This window comes from Equus asinus, chromosome 14 (genome assembly GCF_041296235.1).
Source record: "Equus asinus isolate D_3611 breed Donkey chromosome 14, EquAss-T2T_v2, whole genome shotgun sequence".
NCBI classification, from domain to species: Eukaryota; Metazoa; Chordata; class Mammalia; order Perissodactyla; family Equidae; genus Equus; species Equus asinus.
The window spans coordinates 5,528,700-5,553,724 of NC_091803.1; the positions used below are offsets into that span (position 1 = coordinate 5,528,700).

Genomic DNA, 25,025 nt, shown 5'->3' on the forward strand with positions numbered 1-25,025 from the left:
AATGGTTACAGGGTTTCTTTCAGGGATGATGAAGACATTCCAAAATTAGATAAAGTTTAAAGAGTTATTACTTATAAAGTACTTAGCGCAGTGTCTGATACATAGAAAGTGATTTGTAAGTCATTGTTAAATAAAAGTCACCTCCAAATGAAGGCAGACACACTGATGAGCTTGGAAAAAAATATGTTCATAAAACAATTTTAAAGTGGTATCCCATTTCTGAATCTCACCGTCTGCTGTGTATTTTTTTTTAATACATCCTATAATTATCTTGTGGATAGCACTGTTACATTGCATTATAAATTATGCATATTAAAAGTGTTAACTTGTTGGACTTAACCTTTAGCGTATATTTGAGCCTTGCTTCAGCACGGCTTAGTTGTATTCACTCATTCATTTTTACTGCATTGGGTGCCCCCCCATAAATGGGTGGCAGCTCAGGGCTCTGAAAGGCAAATGCACCTGGTGAGCTGTCCTTGACTCAGACAGCTCCAGACAGAGGATCTGGAAGGCAACGAAAGGTGAGGACTTCACACAAAGGCATTTAAGAGAGTCAGAGATGAGGTATGTGGCCTTCATGTGACTGGCGGAGAATTAGGGAGAGTCTGACTTTTAATCTGCGTGGTCTCCTTATTTGCCTAAAGCTGGATTAAAGTAGTATGACCTCAAAAGGATCTAAGTCGGCAAGTGGCACTTGTAAAGACCCTAAGGAGGGTACCCTATGGCAGGACTAGAGTGTCGTAACAAAGGCTCTCTGGGAGGAAAAGCGTCCTGATTAGTACCATTTGCCAATTTCCATGTGTAAATACTCACACCATGGTTTATTTCAAGCTACTGACATGAAACCGCTGAAGTCAGAGTTGGGAAATGACGTGCAATAGTACAGTATCATATAGTGTTTCCGCTGTACAGCTATAATAGTTGTAAATGACCTCAAAAGATAGATCATAGTAAACTGTAGTAAAAGTAATCAGGAATTGATGACTTTTTAGTATTTATTACCTTCGTTTTTTCAGTAACACTTTTGAGATATAATTCACAAACCATAAAATTCACTCCTTTCGAAGGGTTTTAGTATATTCATCGAGTTGTGCAACCACCACCATTATTTAATTTTAGAATATTTTTGACACTCCCAAAAGAAACCCTGTACCTATTAACAGTCACTCCCCGTTCCTTCCCACCACCCCCTTGGCCCTAGGCAACCACAAACCTACTTTCTGTCTCTACGGATTTGCTTATTCTGGACATTTCAAAAGATGGAATCATACAATATAACCTTTTGTGGCTGGCTTCTTTCACTTAGCATCATATTTTCAAGGTTCATCCAATCAATACTTCATTCCTTTTTATTGCTGGATAATATTCCCTTACAAGGATATAGCATATTTTGCTAACCCATTCATCAGTTGGTGAGCATTTGGGTTGTTTCCACTTTTTGGCTATTATGAATAACGTTGCTATGAACATCGGTGGGCAAGGTTTTATGTGGACATACATCTTCAATTATGTTAGGTATATTTATCTAGGAGTAGAATCATTGGGTCATATGATAACTCTATATTTAACACTTTGAGGAACCGTCAGACTATTTTCCAAAGTGGCTGCACCACTTTACATTGCCGTCAGCCATGTATGGGGGTTCCAAGTTCTAGACATTCTCATCAACACCTATGATCTTCTGTCTTTTTGATTAGAGCCATCTTAGTGTGTATGAAGTGCTGTTGACTTGCATTTCCTTGATTCCTAATGATGTTGAGCATCTTTTCATTTGTTTATTGTCCATTTTGCATAACTATGGAGAAATGTCTATTCATACCTTTTGCCCACTTTTTAATTGGATTCTCTCTCTTATCATTGTATTACAAGGGTTCTTTATATATCATGGATACAAGTACCTTATCAGATATACACTTTGAAAGCATTTTCTCCCAGTCTGTGGGTCGTCTTTTCACTTTCTTGATGATGTTCTTTCAAGCACAAAAGTTTTTCGTTTTGATGAAGCCCAATTTACCTTTTTGTTTTTTTTGGCGACTTGTGCTTTTGGTGTACATAGGTACAAAACCATTGCCAAGGCCATGAAGATTTATGCCTATGTTTTCTTCTAAGGGTTTTATAGTTTTAACTTTTACATTTAGGCCTTTGATCCACTTTGATTCAATTTTTGTGTACGGTGCGAGCGGTTCATCTCCATTCTTTCCATGTGGATTGTCCCAGCACTGTTTGTTGAGAAACTAATATTTCCCATTGAATTGTCTTGGCACCTTTGTTGGAGATCAATTGACTGTAAATATTTAGGTTTATTTATAAATTCTCAATTATATTGTTTGTTGTATATGTCTATTCTTGTGCCAATATCACATTGTTTTGATTATTATAGCTTTGTAATCAGGAAGCATGAGCCCTTCAACTTTGTTCTTTTTTTCAAGATTTTTGACCAATCAGGGTCCCTTGAATTTCCATATGATTATTAGAATCAGCTTCTCAATTTCTGAAAAGAAGCCAATTGGAATTTAAGGGGGATTGCTTTGAATCTGTAGATCAACTGGGGAGTACTGCCTTCTGAACGATATCAAATCTTCTGTTCCATGAACATGGGATGTCTTTCCACTTATTCAGGTCTTTTTTTTTAAACAATTTATCTTCCTCCACGAAATCTTTTTCTTTTTCTTAAACATTGGCACCTGAGCTAACAACTGTTGCCAATCTTTTTTTTTTTCCTGCTTTATCTCCCCAAACCCCCCCATACATAGTTGTGTATCTTAGTTGTGGGTCCTTCCAGTTGTGGCATGTGGGATGCTGCCTCAACGTGACCTGATGAGCAGTGCCATGTCCACGCCCAGGATCCGAACCCTGGGCCGCCGCAGCGGAGCATGCGAACTTAACCACTTGGCCACGGGGCCGGCCCCTATTCAGGTCTTAATGTCTTTCAACTGACCTTTAGTTATTTAGACATGGTTTCCTTTAGTTCTTCGAACATATTTATAATAGCTGACTTATTTATAACTTTTGGTTTTTTGGTGTTTTTTAATTTTACAGGTTTTTATTTATTCATAAGTTTTGTCTATTAAAGCCACCTTCCCAGCTTCCTCAGGAAAAGTTTTTATTTACTGCTTTTTCATTCTGTGTATGGAACATGTTTTCCTGTTTTTCTTTGCGTGTCTTGCAATTTTCTTTTTTAAACTGGACATTTTAAATCATATAACGTGGCAACTCTGGAAACCAGTTTTCCCTAATATCCCCCTTTCCCAAGACTTGTTTTATTGTTGCTGCTGCCACCATTCATTTGCTTAGTGACTTTCATGGACTAATTCTGTAAAGTCTGTGTTTTTTATTGTGTGTGGCCACTGAAGTTTCTGTTCAGCCAGCTTAACGGTCAGCTAATGATTGTGCAGAGATTTCCTGAAATGCTTTGAACCAACACGTCTCCCTAGTTTTGCAAACAGTCTCTGTATGTGTGTTCAGGCATGCCTTCAATGCTCCACAGATTAAAATTCTGCCCCAGCCTTCACTTCCTGCTTACATAGAACTTCAAGATCAGCCAGGGATGAGAAATTTGGACCTTCTCTTGTCTCTCTTGGGGATGTGTACAGCCTTGTACATACACATGGTTTTCTAGATTTCCAGGAATATGTTGGAGCCTTTCAAAGCCCCCGCTGACATCTCATTCTCTAAATTTTTCTTTTGAGTTTTTCATCAGCCAACTGATATTGCTGGCTCAGGAAGCTGTGGTGTTAAACAATTGCCATTGATTATTTTCAACAAACTGGAGATACGTTAGCACTAAGGTAGTTTTCGAGTCACATCAAATAAAGGCAAGTCTGTGAATGGTGCCTTTCTAGGGAGCTGCCTGACAGGTCAAAGTGAGTGTTCTCTGAGGATGTAGCTTTTAGGGGGGCTCCAAATCTGTTCTGTCCCCTCCAGTGGCTGCTAGGGTGCTCATTTTTCACAGCTATTATGGTTGCGAGGCTGCTGTTTTTCAAGGCTACTGTGGAGATGGGGAGAGAGGAACGAGAATACAGCAAGTGAAAATGCTACACAGCTCACAGTACTTACTGAGATTCAGCCATTTCTCTTTCGTAAATGCTCCCTGTGTTGTTGCAAGACTTTGGCTAATTTACAGGCTTCTAAAGAAGTTGATTTTGACACTTTTCCCCAGTTTTCTAATTGCTCTCCTTTCTGGAAGTGTTTCTCCTTATTACCTTCGTTTTTAATATAATTTATTTAATTGTAAGTTTATATAAGTCAATTTTCCCCAGTGGCAGTGTCTAACAACTGGCATGAAAAATTCCTGAAGATTTAACAATTGGATTTCATGAGCTGGTAGCAGCTGGCTCCAGTATACCACTGACGGGATCCTCACGCATGCATCCATTTGATCCAGCTCAGCCCTGTAAACATTTAGGGTACCCACTGGGTGCCAGACCCCCAGAGATGCATGCTTATCCAGTAGTAAACTGACTTCATATCCCTCAGCATCCAGCCCTCAGCCAGAGCTTGCTGGCAGGACAGATAATCCCAAGTGGGTTGTCCAGGTGATGGCTTGGCATGGAAAAAAATTGGAAAAGGCTGAGCACAGGTGAGAACAGCTATTGGAATACTGAAAGATACTACTTCAAATCTTAAGGCTCTAATCCCAAATTGTGCCAAAGGCTGTTTTCTGATTCCTAGGTGAAACTAAACAAAGTAAACAAGTTTCCTTCTGTTTTATGAATTCTCTAACTAGAAGTCTTCCGGGGAAGCACTGGGCAAAGGTGTGAGTGGTGAGGTGGGTGGTAGTGTCAAGGTTTCCATTAGACACCCTCTGAGGAATGTGTACCTTAACCTCTGTTCCGTGAAGTGGAAAAAAAAAAGTTTTTTTTAAACTTTTGGGCTTGCTCAAATAAGAACGAAACCAGCTTTGGGACTGTGGTCTGACGTGTTGTTGTTGGGGTGCACTTTAATTATGATTAATAACCACAAGGATTATGAGGCAGGGCTGCAGACAAACACAGTGACTCTTCCCAGTATACAACACGAGCATTCCCTGGCTTCCTCAAACTCGGAGTCCCGAGCTTCCTGATAGAAGCAGAAGCACAACAAAGTGATTATGTCTCTTTGCTAGACCTTTGCCTTCCTTCCCTTTCCCACACAGAGATCAGCAGATAGCCTGAACGCCTTAACTCAGCATTTCACATTCCAGCTATGCATCTACTTAGGTGTTTACTGGCTTGCCTTGATCATTCAACAAACATTCCCTGGGCATCATCTGCGTGTCCAGCGCTGAGTTAGCCCTGCAGAGAGCTGGCATATAGGACGGACATTTGAGGAGTCTGGAGAAGTGGGGAGGCTCCCCTGCTGCCAGTTGGTAGAGCCCCATCTGATAAGATTCTGATCAGTTCCTCTCATGCCCAAACCGGACTACAACTGCATTCTCCAGATAAAGCTCAGCATTTTCCCAGCCTCCAGGCCTCTGATCACTATGTTACTCCAGCAGGTATCATTACCTGCTGCCCATAGCCTTCTGCAGGGCTGTGGTCTCTCCTCACCTGTCGGCTGGCCCTTGTCTCTGGTAGGGAGAGGTCAGCACCTGGGAGCTGCTCCTCCCTGACACCCAGGACCAGGTCCAGGACCCGTTCCTGTAGAGAACGCCCCTCGGAGCCAGGCCCTGCGTCAACCCCCTGGGACTCTCAGCTGACAGGGGCACAGTTCCGTCCTCAGGGAGGCTTACAGACACAGAACAATAAAACATGGCAGCTGGGATAGCAGTGTATCCAGGGTCTGGGTGTGGCACTAGGAGATGCTAGTCATTTCTCCTGGGGTTGGGAGGGGCCTTCTTAGATGACGTCATCCTTCAGGTGAGTCTTGACCTAGGAAAGGGAGTATGCCAGGTGGCCAAGAGACGACAGGAAGGGCACTCTTGGCCAAGGAAACAGCTTGAGCTCAGGAGCTGAGTCCATGGGTGCGAGGGGAGAGGCATTCTATTCTTGCTAAATTGAAATAAGCCCAAAGCTCCTTGATGGCTGGTAGGATGTGTTAGGTCAACCTAAGGAGAAGAGCCTAAAATGCCTAGGACAAGTAAAAAAGGCACTCGACAACACAGTCCTATTTTTACACGTTTTAAAATACCGAGAAAAAAAATCCAGGATGGATTCTGGATGCTTTTTACTGTCTTCTTTATACTTCTCTGTATTTTTGAATTTAAAATAATTGTCGGCATTACCTGCTGCCCATGCACTCCCCGGTCTGCAGGGGGCGCACCGGCGGCCACCTTCCCTCCGCCAGGACGATGGGTGGGGCCTCGCCGGCCAGTGTGGGACTGACGATTGGCCGGCTGGGCTGTCTATCACGGCGTCCCGCCCCCGCCCTACGTCACATGACGCAGCCCATCATGGCGGCGGGAGCGCGGCTGTCCGGGCCCGCGGCTCCGCAGGGCTGCTGCTGTTGCTGCTGTTGAGAGGCGGCGGCGGCGGCGGCGGCGCAGGCAGCGGGCAGGCGGGAAGGATGATGTTTCTGTGGCCGGAGCGGCGGGTGCGGATCAGGAGCCGGGCTGAGGTTTGGCCGAAGCGACGTGTGCTCAGGAGCAGCCGGCGCGGGTGCCGCTGAGGCGGCTGAGGGAGGCAGGACCGACTGACGGACGGACGGACGGACGGAAGGCGACCGAGAAGAGCCGGCCCCGGGGCCGCGCCGTGGGCGAGATGCCGGGGCCGCCGGCGTCGCTCCTGCTGCTGCTGCTGCTGCTGCTCCTGGCCGCCGGCGGGGCCGGCGCCGCGCCACTTCCGCAAACAGGTGCAGGTGAGCTGGCCGGCGGCGGGGACAGGGCTGCGGAGGCGCTGCGACGGGGGCGGCCGCGGGAGGAGTCGGGCCTCGGCGCCGAGGCATCGGAGGGCCTGCCGGGGCGGGAGGCCCGGGGAAGCGAGCGAGGAAGCGATTAGGGAGGTTTCTGCCGCAGGAGCGGGGGGCGGTCTGCCTCTCGAGGGCCGAAGCGGGGGCGAGGCGAGGAGGTTGGGGATGGGGAGGGCGGCGAGCGGGGTGGCACGACCGACCCCTCCCGGGCCAGGCTGCAGTCCCGGCTCTGGACCTGTTGCCCGAAGGTCCTCAGCCTCCATCCCTTCCTGGCAGTTCTGCTTCCCTTTCCAGATGTCACCTGCCTCCTGTGCGTTTCTCACATCTTATAATAAGCACCGTTTCTTAGCCCTAATCACGCTCGAAGGCAAATGACTCGGAGTGCTGTGCGGAGTTTCCTTCGCTCCCTGCAACTTGTTCTGAAGTTGTAGATTGATTTTAGACGATGTGCTTTTTATTCGGATTGAATCTCTGGGGATGAGAAGGAAACAACTCTATAAATATTTCTATTTTGGGAAGCCCGTGATTAGAGCAGCAGCCTTTGAATAACTATTGACAAAATGGCCCGACGGTGATTGAAGTTTCTATTTTAGCTACATCAGTGTGTGATTTTCTTTTTTTTTCCTCCCCGTTTTCTCGACGTCGTCTTCATTTGTGGTTTATTTTCCTAGATAAAACTTCAACCCCGGAAAGCATCCCAAGTTGGGTCATTATATTTAAAGGGAAAAAAAAATCTAGGCTAATTTGCCATTATCATCTGCTGCTTATCTTTGAAATGAGGGGAGACTGAAATTTCATAGATTCAGGGAATTTCCGAGTTGGAAGAGATTTTAAAGAATATTTAGTCTAATTTCTTCGTTTTGCAGTTGAAGACTCTAAGGCCCTGGGGGTCAAATGATCTACCCAGGGTGACACAGCTAACTTGTAGGTGGAACCACAACTAAACCCCAGGTCTTAGATTCCCCTAGTTGTGTGATTTTTCCACTTCACCACTTCATCTTGTAACTGTTTAGGAATACTCGTGAGGTCGAGTTATTTTAGAATGATGTTAATTGCATACAGAATGTGGAAGTTACTATCCCCAGTAAAGACACATTTTGCAAACACATCTACAATGAAAACTATATATAATTGTTTCCAGGGTTACACCAGATTATGTCACTGAGTACTCTTTAGTTGAGTATTAACTGTTATCATTGTACTATATAATGTATCACTAAATTTCTGCCACTGCCTTTGATCAAATATTTGTAAGGTGAATTCTGTTTTCTGAGTTGATAAGAAGAGTGAATATTATTAGAAGTGTATAGGCAGCCTGAGTAAGAGTCACAGAAAGTATCGAGGAAGTTATAAAAGACTGTATGAGAAGATATTGATATTGATGTTGAAAGATACTGGTGGTGAAATTGAAAATTAGCACTAGAGAAGGATAGTGGATAAAGAGTATCTGTGTGAAACAGATTCAAGAAGTTTCCAGATGACTTTGCACTTACTCGAATTTTTATATATTTTCAAAAACAGATTCTTTGTGGGAACCTATGGAGATGTGTCTGGCTGTAAACCTCTTAACATGTTTTTAGTTCCATTCTTTTGCTATTTTATGGAGATATGAATCATAAAATCTAAATTTTTTTTCGGTGTGTTGTAAAACAAAGCAATCAGGAAAATTAATCCATAAATAGAAATGTCAAATTGTGACATACATAAAGCATAAGGAGAGATTTGGTAATTTATAGCAGCTTTTGCAGATTTCCCCTTCATGTTTTGTTACTGGAGAGTATATGGTTAGACATGTAGCATATGTCGACAGGTACGTAGGATTAACTTCTGTGGAAAAGACCCACAGTCACACGTAGATTTGGGAGTTGGTCTTTCCATTCAAAAGAGATTATAAATCCTGGTAACTGAGGTATATTCATGACCAAGATGTATTAGACCAAGAAGAATAAAGAAACCTTTAAGCTAATCTTGATAAGTGAGCTCGCTGGTTAAGAAAGAGGAACCCTTCCTGACGTGTATAGTAGATAAAAGAGCGGTTAAACGTCAAACACTTAGTAGCGCTCAAGCTTTTGATTATCTGGGGGCCTGTGCTCCATACCAAGGTAGGGCTGGTCATTTTCAAATTAAGGCCAGACCCAATGCATAGGGTCTTTTGCCTCCTTGGCCGCCTTCTTCAAGTTCAAACTACTTCAAGTTCAAACTGGTTAAGAGACCCTTGGAGAAAGCATGGGTTATCAAAAATAGATTGGAAAAAAATACTTGAATTTTATCCTTTGCCAGCCCATTCGCATGGGGAAACAAATGAGGCAGTTAACTAAAATCCAGCGTTTAGTTGAAGTTCATCTATCCAAGATTTCTTTGTCATCCAAAATCATTTCTAGGTTCAGAAGTTGGAAAAGATGTTTATCCGTTCTAGCATAATAAAGATTTATAAATATGTGGATTGCCTTTGCCCATCAGGCAAGAAAGCGTTTCTTGGTTGAACTTTATTTTGGGCCTCTCTCTACCGCTCTGGGAGTTCCTTACCGCCCTCTCTGGGAGCCTCTTTTCCTGAGAATCTGTATTTCTTCAAGGGCCTTTGTTGTTGTGTAGCCTGAGATCTCGGTCCTCACTAGGAAGCTTACATAAAGGGAGAAAGTGCACTGTTTGCACGCACACTTAAATTGCTGAACTAAGTTAAGAAATTCTTTTCTCCAGATCATGGTTATCAGATCATTCTTCTCTTGAAAAACACGTATGTGCCTCTTGTAAGATTATTGGGATTCGCACCGTAAGGGCAGATCTGGTGCTTGTCTGTGTGAGGGCATTCCTCTAAGTCCAGTTTGTGATTAATGTTAGGATAGTGGTTAGACAGGGAAACCCACTTCTATTGTTCTGTGGTATATTAGGTCACGGAGTACAGAGGAAGCTCTTTAGCAGTTCCAGATAAAGGACCTCACGGAAGTCTGAAGCCGGTGGGACTCAGCTACTGATTAAACAGCGGCTTGTGAAACCGAGCCTCTCGTTTTAGATTAAACAAACCGACTTGTATCTTGAAAGAGATTTCTGAAGTAAGGGAAGTGCTTTCTAAAGTGCGAGTTTTTCTGTTTAACAGCTTTGGAGAAAATAAAATTATTTTCAAAAGGCTTCCCATGCAAATGATTTCAGGATTTGTGGCTGTAAGGCTTGAGATTTTGACCTGGGTCGGGAACGCTGTAATTGCTTTCAGTTGGAGATATTTTTGGGTTAACTAAATATGCTCATTTGCAGCGTCATAGGAAGTCTGTCCAGCAATTTTGTAGCTGATCAGCACTGAAGTTATCAAATCCCTGCGTTTTTGCTGATATCAATGTGCTGACTGTTCATGCAGTTCTCTTGAAATTTCGAGAGTCCTTGCGCCCTCTGTGTCCCCTGTGGGCTGTGTCACTTAGATAACAGCTGTACATATAATAATAATTAGAAAAAGACTGTAATGTAAATAAGAGATGGCCAGGGGTCTGAAACCGTTAAATGAGTCCTCAAAAAAGGTGTTGTAGATGGACATATAAAAAGAATGTAACTTTTCAGCCTAGTTGAGAAGAGAGGCATGGACCAATCACGGGAGGGGCAGGTATTGTAGACAGATCTTGCACTTTGGAGTCAGCCTGGGCGTGAGGCCTTCCTCTGCCACTTCAATAGCTTTACGGCCTTGGGCCAGTTACTTGACCTCTTCAGGCATCTTAGAACTCACCTGTTAAAGAAGGACGTTAATAATATTTACCTAAGGGTTGTTAGGAGGTGAGGTAGTGTCATGGTGGTATGCCACGGCTGCTACAGTTTGGGCACTCAGCAACATGGAATTCTTCATTGCTTCCGATTTCTTGGTAAATTTGGTGGGTTATCATAGAATTGACTAAGGGTGGGTGGTATGGCTTCAAAGAAGGAACTCAAAGTGGCAGCTGCTTGTCATGGAATGCATAGAACTTACTGGATTTAAAAAAATCTTTGTTACTCAAAATAACTTGTTATATTGGGTGAAGAAGAGATCCTTTAGAGAGAAATCTGGCTTGTTTAAGTATGATATGTAGGATGGTATTGTTACTTCTTGAAATTCATAATGTTGGGGAATTATACTGGAAATTTGAAAGATATGGACTAGTGTGCTTTTATGTAATAAACCTGTTTTTAAACGTCGAGATGACTAAAGCTCTTGCACGTGAACAATTGCTGGTTTTAATTTACTTAAAGGAATCACGAGCAATCTCAGTTGAGCTGATCCCAAACGAAATCGTATACTTGCTCAGGGCGTCCCTGAAGGCAGCCGGTGAATTGCTTTCTCTCTTTTAAAATCATGTATTTTTGCAGTCTCTTAGCTGTGCTTTATTCTTTTAAAATTTTTTATTTATTACTCAGACGCGAGGAGAGGAATATTATGGAAAGGGGAAGCTGGACAAACATTCCTGGTGGTCTAAAAGACTGCTACACCTGGGGTCGTTTTTAGATTTGATTCTCAACTTTTCTGTGAATCTGCACATGAAGACACTGTCAGAGAAAGCTGCGGAAATATGGTAAAAATCAGTGTGTTGAAGCAAAATATTGGCGTGAAGTATTTTTAAATTACAGCAAGTGACTCATTTGGAACCATGCTTTGGCATTACGCTTATTTGCCACAAAGAACAGGCATATCAGAAAAATAACCTCAGTATTTCAAAAAAGTTTTTTTGCAAGGGTTAGCACAGTGCAGAGATCCCAGATTTCGTTTGACTTCACTGTGATTCAAGTGGGAAAGATGAGAACTCTTGACGCCAAACGGCTCAGGTGCCTGAAAGCACGACACGGTGAGCGCCTTTCGTTCTCCCTGTCCCATCTGGGTCTAGGCTGGTGCTCTGCCGTTTCTCCCGACTATGAAAGAGTGACATGCTACTCTTCTGCTTTCCCGGGGCTTTAGTGTGTTGGTGGTAAACTTAGATTTTAGTTTTGACAGTTTGGCCGATTTTGCTATATAATATGTTTGTTTTCAAAGGCATAAATTACCGTCACATCAAATAGAAGTGCCAAGACCATGTGATGTGGTGTGGCTCGGATAGCCCCTGGCCTCCAGCATCTGCCCCCATTTTGGGAAGCTTTGGTCAAGAGAGGTCATTGCCGCGGGATTTCTGCTGTCCTGCATCTCTTGGCCCTGCCTCCACCCTCCGCCTTTCATGGCCCTTTCTTAAGAGCTAAGTTGATCTCCTTACAGTTTGCAAAATATGCTGTGCAAATTCCCATCTTCCAACTCTTCACATGTTCTGTTTGTAACTGCCTGACTTTTCCTTGCATCTCTAAGTGCTGTCATCTTTTTCTTTCTTTTCTTGCTTTTTTTAAACCTTTCTGCAGCCCCAACTTCCGTACGAAGACCTTTCTTCTTGCCCAGTCCTTAGAGATTCCTACCCCTAGTGAACTCCTCAAGTGTTTCCTTGTGGAACAAGATGTTCCACGGGCTGCAGGATGAAAACATTGGAACTTATGTTTTTATTTATTTTCATTTCATCTTTTTAAACTTTTGACTTTCATGACTTTTTTAAGGTGTAGAATTTATTGATACACCAACATATTTTTATGGTTTACAAGTAAGTAAAATTTCATGAAATGGAAGGAATATAAAGAAAATTTACGGATGGGCTATGAGATCAAAAAGGTTTGGATTCATTGTACCAGACTACCTTTTGCACTTAGCAAATACCACTTGTTTCTTTAAGTGCTGTCTCTTCACCTGGACTGCAAGGACTGTGTCTTATATCCTTGGTATTTCTAGTGTTTGCGTGGTACCTCACACTCTAAGTTTGTGGGTGTTGGATGATGAAGATGATACTGGAGAACTGAGTTCACCCGACCAGTACTCCAGAGCGTGTGGGTGTTAAAAGGAGAGGGTGTGGCTTAGAGCCTCTCATTGTGCTGCAAACTTTACTTTTCATCCAGCCATAGTCCTTTGCCTGGAATGAGGCCCTTTATAGTTGTTTTGTATTTAATAATAAACGTTTTTTTAGAACAACTTCAGATTTACAGAAAAGTTGCAAAGCTTGTACAAAGAGTTCCTGTGTTTCCTCCACCCAGTGTCCCCTGTTGCTACCATCTTACATTAGTGTAGTGCGTTTCTCACAGCTGGGGGCCAGTACTAATATTGCAGTATTGTGGACTCAAGTCGACAGTTTATTCAGATTTCTTCACTGTTTCCATAATGTCCTTTTTCTGTTCCAGGATACCACATTACATTTAGTTGTCGTGCTCCGTAGGCTCCTCCAGTCCGTTTCTTGTTTTTGATGGTCTTGACAGTTTTGAGGAGTACTGGTCAGGTTTTTGTAGACTGTCCCTCAGCTGGCGTTTGTTTGATGTTTTTCTCCTGATTAGACTGAGGTTGTACATTTTTGGGAGGAAGACCACGGGATGAAAGTGCCATTCTCGTCAGTTCATTTCAAGGGTGCATGCTTTCAACGTAACTGGTCACTTGGCCACGCGGCTCGGGTGCCATTTGTCAGCTTCCACCATTGTGAAGTTGCTTTTTCCTCCCTTCTCCGTACTGTACATTTGCACGGCCCGCACTTAGGTGCTGATGAGTTATGCTCTGCCCACTTAAGGTACAAATATCTGTATAAACGATAAAAGAATTCTTCTGTATGGGAGATTTAATTATCCTCCCCCTTTTATTTCCTTATTCAGTTATTTATATCAGTATGGACACATGGATATTGATTTTACGCTTTGGGTTATGATCCAACTCTGTTATTTATTTTGCTCCTCGGGTTATACCAGCCTTGGCCCTTGGGAGCTCTTTCAGTTGGCTCCTATGTCCTGTTGATATATCTTTAGCTTTTTTTTTTTCCCCAGCACTTCCTTACTTTCTGGTCCTACAGGAAGCTATAGGCTCATTTTGTATACTCCCTCCTCTAGCCCTCGAATCAGCTGTTTCTTCAGGCTGGTTCCTTTTGTTGAAGAATGATGTTAGAAACCACGATCACGGCACTGGATTTGCTTGCTGCTACTGGGACATTTATAATAGGCTTTTGATCCTCTGCCTCCTATATCTAATGCAGGTATTGGGGGAAAGAGAGAGAAAGTGAGTGAGAGAGATTTTGGAGGGACAAAGGGCCTCTTAGAGACAGATGACTTGGAAGGACCCTGCCCCTGTTTTCTCCCTTTCACTTGACCACCTGCTAACCAACTATTAACACCACCATAAATACTCTATATCCCGTGTTTGCGATATGATAATATTGGCAGGGAGTTATTTTTATTTTTAGAACAATAGATTTTGAAAGGTAGATTGATTTACTCTCTCCAAGAGCCACCTAATCGCTAAGAATATGAGGGAAACCTCTGGGGCTTCAGGATTTAGTTGGAATTATTTTAGGGGGTCTATCTCTTGCAGAGAACAGGGGGGTGGAAGAGGCTGCAGACTTGCTTTGACCTGTTTACAGAGCTTTTCATTTCTTTTTTCCTTTTCATTTTTTTATTATGGAAAATTTCAAACGTAAACAAAAGTAAAGTAAATAACATGATGAACCCTCCTGTGCTCATCACCAGTTTTTGATTTACAGTCAGTCTTGTTCCCCTGACCCCTTCCCGCTGGCCTGGCCCCCATCGTTTTGATGTAAATCCCAGCCAGAATGTCAGTTCAGCTGAAAATGTTTCAGGAAAAAGTAAAGATGTTTTTATAAAAGAGGAGCGCTTGCATCAGGGTACCTAGGTCTTTGCAGAAATGCAGATTTGGGGGCCCCAGGCAAACCAGCTGAATCAGAATTCTGGAGGTTGGCCTGAAAATCTGCATTTATAATACTTTTCTGGTGATTTCTCTGCCCCCACACCACAAATGTTCTATCTTTTACTGAGAGACAAAATAGTGTCAGTTATTTTATAGAAATCAGTTGGCTTGTGTAAGTAGTGAGACTCAAGGAAGGAAGAGCAATTTAAAATGTAAAAATTAATGTCAACACCTAAAAGCTGAAGAGATCTCTACTCCTGACCATCATATGTGAATATTATTCTGAGGAATCTTCTTGGGAAAAGTACGTATGGTATAACCACAAAGGAATTGAAACACTCCAGGGCAGAACACAGCTCTAAATACCTTTTTTTTTAACTTCAGCCCTTTCTCTAGACGTCAGTATAAATACTAGCCTCTTTACATTTTATAAATTTCCTGTATAAATAATCAGTAAAAACCGTGAGCTGGTAGCCTGACAGTCAGATGCCGGCGCTGGGAGCTGAGAACCTCGTGGTTGTAGACGTGCCAGCCTGGACTGCCAGGGTCCTGCCCACTGCAGTGCAGACGAGCAAGGAAGCTAAGCTAGAGCAGGGATGACGCGGGGACGTTCTTGATGCCCCAGGTGACAGACGACACACTGCAGTGTGAGAGCCCCTCATTCTTGATCTGTACAGTAACTTGCAGGGTTACTTCTTGCCAGTATAATATCATGTCATTAACATCTTGCTTTAAAAACGTTTCTTTTTCTAAGCTAGTTTATTTTGGAATAGCCTAGAATTTGTAGCCTATTTCATGTTTTTCAGTAGGTACTTTTTTTTTTTTTTAGCTGTTTGGTTTATTTTGATGTGTTTGTCGTGCATGTATTAATAGGTACAAAATATTCTTATGATGAGCTAAAGAAAGTCAATATTTATCTCTGAAACTGCTACATTAGAATGATTGTGTAATCAGTTGGGTTTGAATAAGAGCATCATAGGCTCATGTACTAGTACAGGTAATTCAGGACTCTGTTTTTTTTGGCAACATGTATGCCTTGGATAGAAGAAAAGAATTTAGTCATAAGCATCTATGATAGTGATTTTTCAGAGAGGTTGCTCTTTCCTTTTGAGGAAGGTTAGCCCTGAGTTAACGTCCGCCACCAATCCTCCTCTTTTTGCTGGGGAACACTGGCCCTGAGCTAACATCTGTGCCCATCTTCTTCTACTTTATATGTGGGATGCCTACCATAACATGGCTTGTCAAGTGGTGCCATGTCCGCATCCGGGATCTGAACTGGTGAACCCCGGGCCACTGAACCGGAACGTGTGCGCTTAACCACTGTGCCACCGGGCTGGCCCCAGAGAGAAGTTGCTCTTATCCCACAGTGAAGCCACTGTAATTTAAGTTTTAAAAGCTCATGTGTTTTTTTTCCTCCATGAGTCCATGTTCCAAGTCCATCTAGAAAACGTCTTTTTCCCTTTTTTGCTATACTGAACAGGAGGCTTGAGTTTGACCTGGTCTAGTTGCAACCTTTAATTATCGGAAGTAAATCTGTAAATCTCTAAGACATCGTGGACTTGGAAGATAGAGGGCAAGCAGTTTGCAATGATTTTGCACATTTAAAAAATCTAGTTTAACCAACTAGTGATTGTAGAATTTTGTAGTTTCAGCTTCCTATTGCAAAACCGCAGTGTTGTCATCTATTGATTGCCTCTCAGATTAGCCTCCAAGTTTGAAGTATTTTTCACACTGAAATTCTTCCTCAGAACCCTCGAATTCAACCTGTGCCCCTTTCAGAGGGAAACCAAGTCGTCTCCCTCCTTCTCCCGGCACTGTGCCCTGTGGAGTGTCGGCAGCAACTGTTCCCTTTCAAGGACGCGGCCTGCCACTTACAGCACTCAGCCCCGCTTGACTCTGACTTCAGACTGTTATTAAAACGCAACACCCGGACACTGATTGCTAGTGAGGCACTGAAAAATAACAAACTGACCGAAATAGTCCCCTGGGAACGCGCCACCAGAGGCCTCTTGCCAGGGTGCAATCCAGAAATCTGTGATTTCACTTTGTTTTCTTTAAGAAAAATAAGATTAACATTAATAAAAGATCTGATTACCAATATTAATCCTATAGGCGCTTGGTAGACTCATAAAATTTTGGAATTATCAAACCTTGGCTATAGAACCTAGAGCTGACGTACCAGTTGACAGGTGCAGGAGCTGAGGCCTGGAGGAGTGAAGTGGCGGGTTCCATCCCACGCTGGCGGTCAGCGGCAGACCTGGTTCTGGAAGGAGGGATCCTCACAGCCAGTCCCCCCGTTCACCAAGGTGTGGCCGTGGACTGTCAAGAATGTTTGTGTTAGTGTGATGCACGCACATAGACTCATTCCAGGCATTTCTCCCCTTGATATTTACTTCTGTTACTATCGGGAAGTACGGAGATGAAATTTAAACATAGTTGTCATATAGTTGATCCTTGAAGTATTAATAATAATTCCTTATTGAAAATTAGGAAAGTAAAGTGCTAACTTCCATAATTAGGCTCCAGAAACCACATTCATCTTTTAACTTGTAAGAATAACAGTTTAGTTTCCATCTATGAAATGAAGTTACACTGTTTAATGAAAGGTGATAAAAAATATTTCTGACTTTTAAAAAATGTAATCATAAACTTATAAACGTTTGTTTGTAAACATGAGAAATACTTTAAGCACCATTGATTTCTATGGTTTTGTGGAGATATGGACCCTCTTAAGATAAATCTGCTGGATGCCGTGGATCCCAAGAATAATGTCCATTAGCAGATATTTTGTGTATACATTCAAGATTCACATACAGGTATTAAAAAGCTTAAGTGGAGCTGTAGACAAAGGTCATTTTTCTCAGCTCTTTAAGACTGTCTCTTGATTTGTGCCCTTGGTCCCATCCTTTCTCAGCTCCAGCTTCCTTCTGGGGCGTAGGCATCAGCAGCACGCCTGCTCTTTCATCTTCCGTGTTTCCTCCTGGACCCTTTCTCTCAGTTAATGTATAATAACAGTTTGGTGTATACAGTAGTCCCCCCTTATCCACGGGGGGTACAGTCCAAGACCCCTCGTGGATGCCTGAAACCTCGGACAGTCCTGACCCTATATGCTCTATATTTTTTCCTATAAGCATACCTGTGATAAAGTTTAGTTTCCCAGTTGGGCACAGTAAGAGATTAAGATAGCGTAATGAAAGCCGTGTGAATGTGGTCTCTCTGTCTCTGTCACAGTGTCTCACTGTACCGTACTCACCCTTCTTGTGGTGATGTGAGATGGTGCAATGCCTACATGAGACGATGAAGCGAGCTGAATGACGTAGACTTGGTGGCGTAGCGTCCTGGGTGGGTCACAGCGGGATGGCTCGAGATTTCATCACGCTACTCGGAACGGCGGCCACTTTAAAACTTGGGAGTTATTTCTGGAATTTTCCATTTATTTTCAGACCGTGGCTGACTGAGGGTAAGTGAAACCGCAGAAAGTGAAACTATGGTTCGGGGGGACTACTGTATATTTTTCCACGGAGCTTTATTCTACTTTTGAATAACTTTGTGAGTATAAATTCTCAGGAATAAAAAAAAAAGTGAACCATTTTTATGGTTCTTTTGCTACTAATCGCCATATTTCTTTCCATGACACTGTGAAATGCTTTCCTCCTTTGCCTTCCAGGCAGCGTGCACCCCTGTGTCTCCATCCGCCTCTACAGCATCCTCTTTCCTGTTTGTCTGCTTCTTTGTCCCATCCCTTAAGTGTTCTTTGCCATCTCCTTGGTCCTCTTTTCTTTTCCGCTTCCTCTTCTCCTTTTCTCTATTGTCAAATAATGCATGTAGATAGTTTAGAAAGTGAAGGTTTTCCAGGGCTTGGAATGAAAGTAGCAAGCCCCTGTACTGTCCCATCCCATCCCACCCCACCCCACCCCACCCTATCCCATCCCTGCTGTCTGCTCCTCGAGGGCATCGTCTGGCAGCTCTTTTAGCCAGGCTGCCAGATAACATGCTTGAGCCCCTGTTTCTTGGTTTCAGTCGGCACTGAGTCTCTGCTGTGGAAGAAGAGGATTTGTATACTCATACTCTTACGTACACACACTCTTCTCCTTCTCAAACACTTATTTACACTTTTTGATTAAATCACTATTCAGCGTTGTATATTTATGACTACAGATACTGTTCACAGCTGACCCTATAGTGTTGTTGGTTAAATTTCTTTCACATCTTTTGTTTTCCCTAGACTTGCCCTTTGTTGTCATTTCCTTAGTTCCTCATGAATCTGTGGGTGATTCGTCCCATGCTCCTCAGCGGGAGTTTAAGTCTCCTCTCAGTGTGCGTGGCTGGGCTGTGTGGAACCCACTGTGCCCCGTGCCAGACTTGGAATGGTGGCTCTCCGACTGCCTTCCAGTGTGTGGCTGCGAGGTCTGAGGCCATCTGATTTCCTTTCCTGTGTGGCCTCCTCTCTTTGGATGGAAGCTTTTAAGATGTGATCTTTGAATTCTGAAAAGTTGCAAAGCTATGCCTTGATGAGTCTTTTTCGATCCATCCCATTCGTTAAGATGGATACTCAGTGGGCCCTTTGAATCTAGAAAGTTGTGTCCTTTAGTTCTGGAAAAATTTCATACAGACACACACACACACACACACACGCATTTTTTTGGAGAATTATCTCCTCTTCCTTTTCTTTGTTCTTTCCTTCCAGAACTTCTGTTAATTGAGCGTTGGACTTCTTGGAATGAGCTTCTCTTCTCCTTTTGTTCATCTTTTTGTCTCTTTGTTCTCCTACATGAGAGCTTTTCTTTTTCCTAATACATTTTGTTTCCACGAGTTTCCACACACACACACCACATTCACACCTTTAAAGTAGCATCTTCTCAGAGTGTAATATCACTTCTTATTTCTGAGGATGTTAATTATAGTTGTTTTATTTTAGTTTTTTTTTTTTAACCCCTGCATTGTCTGCTTCTTTCAAGTCCCTTTTTGTCTATTTGGGTTGGTCACTATCTTTTACCTTTTTTTTTTTTTTAATCCTTTACCTTTTTTAAGGAGGGTTTTCTCAAATGTCAGGGAGTCCTTGAAAGTCTGCCTGTGTTTAAGAGTGAGGGACGCTGATGGGACGCATGTCCTTTCCCCTCACATTCCATGTCACGTGTGTCACTGGGTCCTGGGCACTGCCTGCTCTCACCCCCTCCGCTGTCTGTCATGGAGCGTAGGAGTGTGCACGCTGAGCGTCACCACGTAGGAGCTGTGTGACCTTTATCTCTCCATTGCTCAGTTTCTTCATTTTAAAATGGGGCTAAGAATAGTACCTACCTCAGAGAGTTGTTGTGGTGTTCGATGAGTTTAGAATAGTGCCTGGCAGATAGAAAGCACCGTTTAAGTATTAGCTATTTTTATAACCGCCCAGACCAAACTGCCACCGTTTCTTGCATGAATTATTGTAGTATCAGAAATGTGTTCCCTGATCGCTCTGGGTGAAATAACCTCTTCCTCTCCCCTGCTTTATTTTTGCACTTTGCTTATCACCATCGGAGCTACCATGTATTTATTCAGTTGCTTGTTGTCTGTCTCCCTGCGCAAGAATGTAAGCTGTGAGTGCAGGCGCTTTGGTTTTTCAATTCTGGATTCCCGGAACCTATGGCAGTGCCTGTCCTCTAGAAGAGGCTTAGTAAACATTTGCTGAGTGAATGAACGTGCTGGGTGGGACTTGTTGGCTGGCAGACTTCACAGTAGGATGATGAAGCGACCATTTCCATAAGAGACACCCTCCCCCATAGCTCTTTTAGGTCTTTTATTTTGGGCTGGATACCTGAGTGTCTGGAAGCACCTAGTTATATTGGGTAGATTGTCACTGGGTTTATTTTTCTGTATAATGTAGGAATATATCAGTGGGACCTTATCGGATAGGACACTGGAGTAAATCTTGTCTTTAGGCCATAGTACCTTGTCAAGGTCAGTGTTGTAAGCAGTTTCTGGCTTAGTTATGAAGATAGTACTTAAAAAATAAGGCTTAAGGGGGCTGGCCCCGTGGCCGAGTGGTTAAGTTCGCGCGCTCCGCTGCAGGCGGCCCAGTGTTTCGTTGGTTTGAATCCTGGGCGCGGACATGGCACTGCTCATCAGACCACGCTGAGGCAGCGTCCCACATGCCACAACTAGAAGAACCCACAACGAAGAATACACAACTATGTACCGGGGGGCTTTGGGGTGAAAAAGGAAAAAATAAAATCTTAAAAAAAAAAAAAAAAGGCTTAAGTATGGAGAAGTTTGAACATAGACAAAAGAGTATAATGAATTCTCTGTACCTCTCCCCTCAGTCCCAACCATCCCTGCGGCCAGTCCAGCTGCGTCCGTACCACCATCTACTTCCTCTCTGAAGAGGGACCTTTTAAGGACACATCCCCTAAGAATACGTTTCAGTTATATTAGCAAGAATTTAAGTTAGACCTTAGGAAGCTAGAAGGGTCCTGAGACTGCAGACTCTATCAAGGTGTTGTAGGAAATTTTAAAGAAAAAGGCACACATATTTTTATAGGACATTTAGGGTCTACTCTACCTGAGAAGTAAGGAACATACATTTGGGTCATCTCTCCTTTCCTGTTGACCCTGTTGTACAGAAATTGTATTGGCTAAGTGTTATGAACCCAATACTGCCTTTGATTTACCTGCACGTTTCTGCAGATGTCAGTGGAAAGTTGTATGGAAGACAGTGTGTCCTTTCCCTGGACATTAGTGGTACACGGAAGTGGCCAGCTGTGAGGGGAGAAACCCTGGGAAACGGGCCATGAGTTTCTCCCTCTGGGACCGGATGCTGCCTGTTCCTGAGCTGGCTTCCTGGACTTCAGGAAGGTCCTGATTCAGAGCCGGTACAAACGTCTGAGCACTGCGATTGCTCCACAACGTAACTACGCCATCAACTGAGTTACGATTCTAGTTCATAAAATAGCATCCCTGCTGTCGTTCGCCCGGGCTCTGGGTGCATGGTGGGCTGACAGCAGTCATCTAACCCTCACGTTCTTTTGGCCAAACTGTGCCATCTCAGATGAGCTCTTCTGTGGTAGTCTCCATGCTAGGGAGTGTTTTAAAAATTGCAATGAAATGACCCTTTGATAACAGATTTTAGTGGAGTGGCTGAGAGAAACAGGAGCTTCGTATAAAATGATCTCATTCACAGGTATTCTCAGTCAGCACTCAGATTATATAAGCTTTCTGCAAGTGTGAGAGAACACTTGGGTCGGCTGACCTTGAAAATTGTTTTTGAACAAGAAGAACGCTTCAGTGTCTGTGACTAGCGCATTGTGAGGTTTGTGTTTCTGGGCTATCGGTGTGCTGGCTTCGGGTCTTTGTGGAATCTCTGATTCATCAGCTAGATCATCAGTGCACTATTTACTGTTCTGTGTGCTTGGGTATATTTAGTGCTATGCTTTATTTTCCCTTTCTAATATTAGAATACATTCGGGAGGTTCTAGATTATTTAATGTTACTATAAATAGCTATATATTGTTACATGAAGAGGCAAGGAAATCATTTAGTAACTTAAGATTCTGTGTACAGGAAACCTTTATAATAGATGAGTTTGTAATTTTGAGGTGTTAAATAAAAATGTGTGATCTGCAATGATTGTCTGAATTTTTTTCCCCAAGTAGTATGATGATGATTCATTTTACTAGGACCCTGGGATATAAAGCTACTTGTCAGGATTTTGGAAAAGGAAGATGGACTTACTGGTCCTATCTTTATAAAAGAAAAGCCAGAACTGTCTACTTTCAAAGTAGACCGTGTGAGGCCTGTTTGGAAGATTGCTGCTGCTCAGCTTCCCTGAGTTCTACCAAGTTTTCTTTCTCTAGGCAGGCCAGTGTGCACCAGTTTTCATTGTTAAGTAGACACATTAATCTCTCTTGTGAGTTCCCCGGGGTGAGAGGGCAGAGAGGACAGAAAGCAGAAGAGTTACATGCGTCTCTGACGCTCGCTTTAGCAGTCCTGCAGTCCGTGCCCGTTCCCGACCCACTGCGTCCTGGGAAGCCACAGAGGAAGGCAGCACATACTCGTCTCTGGTGCATCAGGGGTGGACCCCCTACCAGAGAGGATGGCACTCCTAAATTAGCAAATTTACAGTGTATTGGGCTGAAGCGAGTCCCTTTCCACCCCCTGCCCCAGGACCTCAGAAGGCGACTGCAATTGGAAATGAGGCCTTTAAAGAGGTGAGTGGGTTAAAAAGGAGGCCATTAACTCTTTCGTAGCTGAGCTGGTATGACTGGTGTGCTTATAAGAAGAGGGAATTTGAACACATCAGGGATGTGCACACACAGGAAAGACCATGTAAGGACGCAGCAAGACGATGACCATCTGCAAGCCAAGGAGAGAGGCCTCAGAAGGAGGCAGCTCTGCTGACACGTTGATCTTGGTCTTCCAGCCTCCAGCCTCTGAGACGGTAGACTTCTGCTGTTTAAGCACCCAGTGTGTGTGATTCTGTCATGGCTGCCCCAGCAGACTGTACACAGGGTTCAGACTTAAACACATTTAGGGTCACGTCTTAGAAGGCATCTGTTGAGATTCCTTTTTTTAAACCACCGTCAGAGTGGAGGCCCAGGGGACTTGGCCAACCGAGAGTGGGGCCCCGCTCACGCGGGAGCTCGTGGGCTGGGCTTTCTCCTCAGTCCAGCGCTGCCCTGGCTCCCGTGGAGGCAGAGGTGCCTTTGGACTCCTCCTCTGCGAGCACAGAGTGGAACTACTCTGACGGCTACCAGTGAAATCAGACTATGTGGAGAACGGAGTACGAGTGACTAAATAACTCGTTACCGCAGGCGAACAGAAGTTGGGGGAAATCCACTTTTTAAGAAAACTTATTTTTTAAAGAAAGTAGCTTAGTAGTTATACTGCTAAACAGGAATTGCCAAATGGGTAAATAAAGAATGTTTGTGGGAGTTTTTTGAGACGTGAGGAGTAAGTGACAAACTATTACTAGCGGGAAGGAAGAGAACCACCCCAATACAGTGTATGTTAGGGCGTGGTTAGTAGTGGGAGGAAAAGCTTTGCCGAGTAAAAGCATAAAATTATTGAAGGAATGCTACTGTTTTATGATCTTATTTGTTTGACCCTGAAAACATAAGTTTATTCTGTTAACTAGTAGATTAATTGTGGATCTCTCTCTCTTACATCTCTTCCTTTCCTTGCTGAAGCTCCTTAGTTGCTTTCTTTTCTCTTTCTCTTCCCTCGCCCCCACTTCTGACTGAATGCCAGGCACTGTGCCGAGCCCTGGCAGTCATTGGTGGAGTATACAGGCCTGGTCCCTGACCGCATTGAGCTTGTAGTCCTGTCGGGAAGACATACGGGCATTTAAAATACACGGTGTGATAAACTCTATGATGGGGAAGTACAGGGAGCGTTGGGTCCCAAAAGCAGGGACTCTGAACTGTGGGACCTCAAGGATGGTTTCCAAGTTGAGATCTGAATGGTGAGGATTAATTAGGGGAGGGGGTGTGTCAACGGGAGAGTTTCCTGGTGGGGGAGAATGTAAACTGAGAGACTTTAAGTGACAGAGGATCTGTCTGGAAGGACTGAGAGAGGTTCACTGAAGGTTGCAGTGGAGAGCAGGGGAAGAGTGTTGAGAGTTAAGGGTAGAGAGGTACATGGTAGCTGGATGATGAAGGATACTGCAAGCCTTCTTAAGGAGTTTGCACATTAGGCTAAAGATGGTGGGAAGCCCCTGTAGAAAATTCAAGAAATAGAAAAGTATATATAGCACCTCCCCACTTTGTCCCCCAGCCACTCAATTTCCCTTCCTTTGGGTGACCACTGTTACCCAATGGTAGCATTGTGTATGTACACACTGTTCTGACCTGTTCTGTTTGTTTTTGTTTTTTTCTTGTTTTCATTTAAATATACATCCTGGAGATGGGTTGAATTGAGTGTCCCCCCCAAATTCATATGTTGAAATCCTAACCTCTAATACCTCAGAATGTGGTCTTATTTGGAGACAGCGTCTTTACAGAGGTAATCAAGTTGAAATGAGGTCATTAGGGTGGGCCCTAAGCCAACATGACTGTTTCCTTATAAAAAGGGAAAGTTGGACACAGAGACAAGCCTAGAGGGAAGAGGATGAGAAGAGACAGGGAGAAGACAGCCATGTACCAGGAGCAAGGAGAGAGGCCCGGAACAGACCCTTCCCTCGCAGCCCTCAGAGGGAACCAGCCCTGCTAACACCTTGATCTTGGACTTGGAGCCTCCAGAATTGTTTGAGCCACCCAGTTTGTGGACTTTGTTACAGCAGCTCTAGCAAACTAATACACATACCTAGAGTAGGCATGAGTATGGATTGTAAATTGTTATATCTACTTTTTTTTCTAAACTTTTATTTAATGGATGTGAAGAAATTATTTAATAAATGGAAAAATTCAAGCATACAAACATGTACAAGACTAGATAGATATGGTAATGAATTCCTCCGTTCCTGTCACCCAGCTTGAATCAGCTTGTGACTGCCCTTTTTTCATCCTACCCCCATCACTTTCTCTACCCCCAT

At 43.4% G+C, this 25,025-nt stretch overlaps 1 protein-coding gene and 1 long non-coding RNA gene across 3 annotated transcripts in view; one reads left to right on the forward strand and one right to left on the reverse strand.

Moving 5' to 3' along the window:
- The first annotated feature begins 6,350 nt into the window (after nucleotides 1-6,350).
- LMTK2 (lemur tyrosine kinase 2) overlaps nucleotides 6,351-25,025 on the forward strand; it is a 94,980-nt gene continuing 76,305 nt past the window's right edge. For both annotated transcript variants that reach the window (XM_014856002.3, XM_070484184.1), the window contains exon 1: nucleotides 6,351-6,774. In XM_014856002.3, coding sequence (XP_014711488.3) covers nucleotides 6,678-6,774 — 97 coding nt within the window. In that variant the 5' untranslated portion in view covers nucleotides 6,351-6,677. The remainder of the gene's footprint in view (nucleotides 6,775-25,025) is intronic.
- LOC139040138 (uncharacterized) lies at nucleotides 12,790-18,149 on the reverse strand. Its single transcript, XR_011494062.1, has 3 exons — nucleotides 17,775-18,149; nucleotides 16,701-16,840; nucleotides 12,790-13,407 (listed from the first exon to the last, which is right to left on the reverse strand). It is a non-coding gene; the product is annotated as an uncharacterized lncRNA (long non-coding RNA).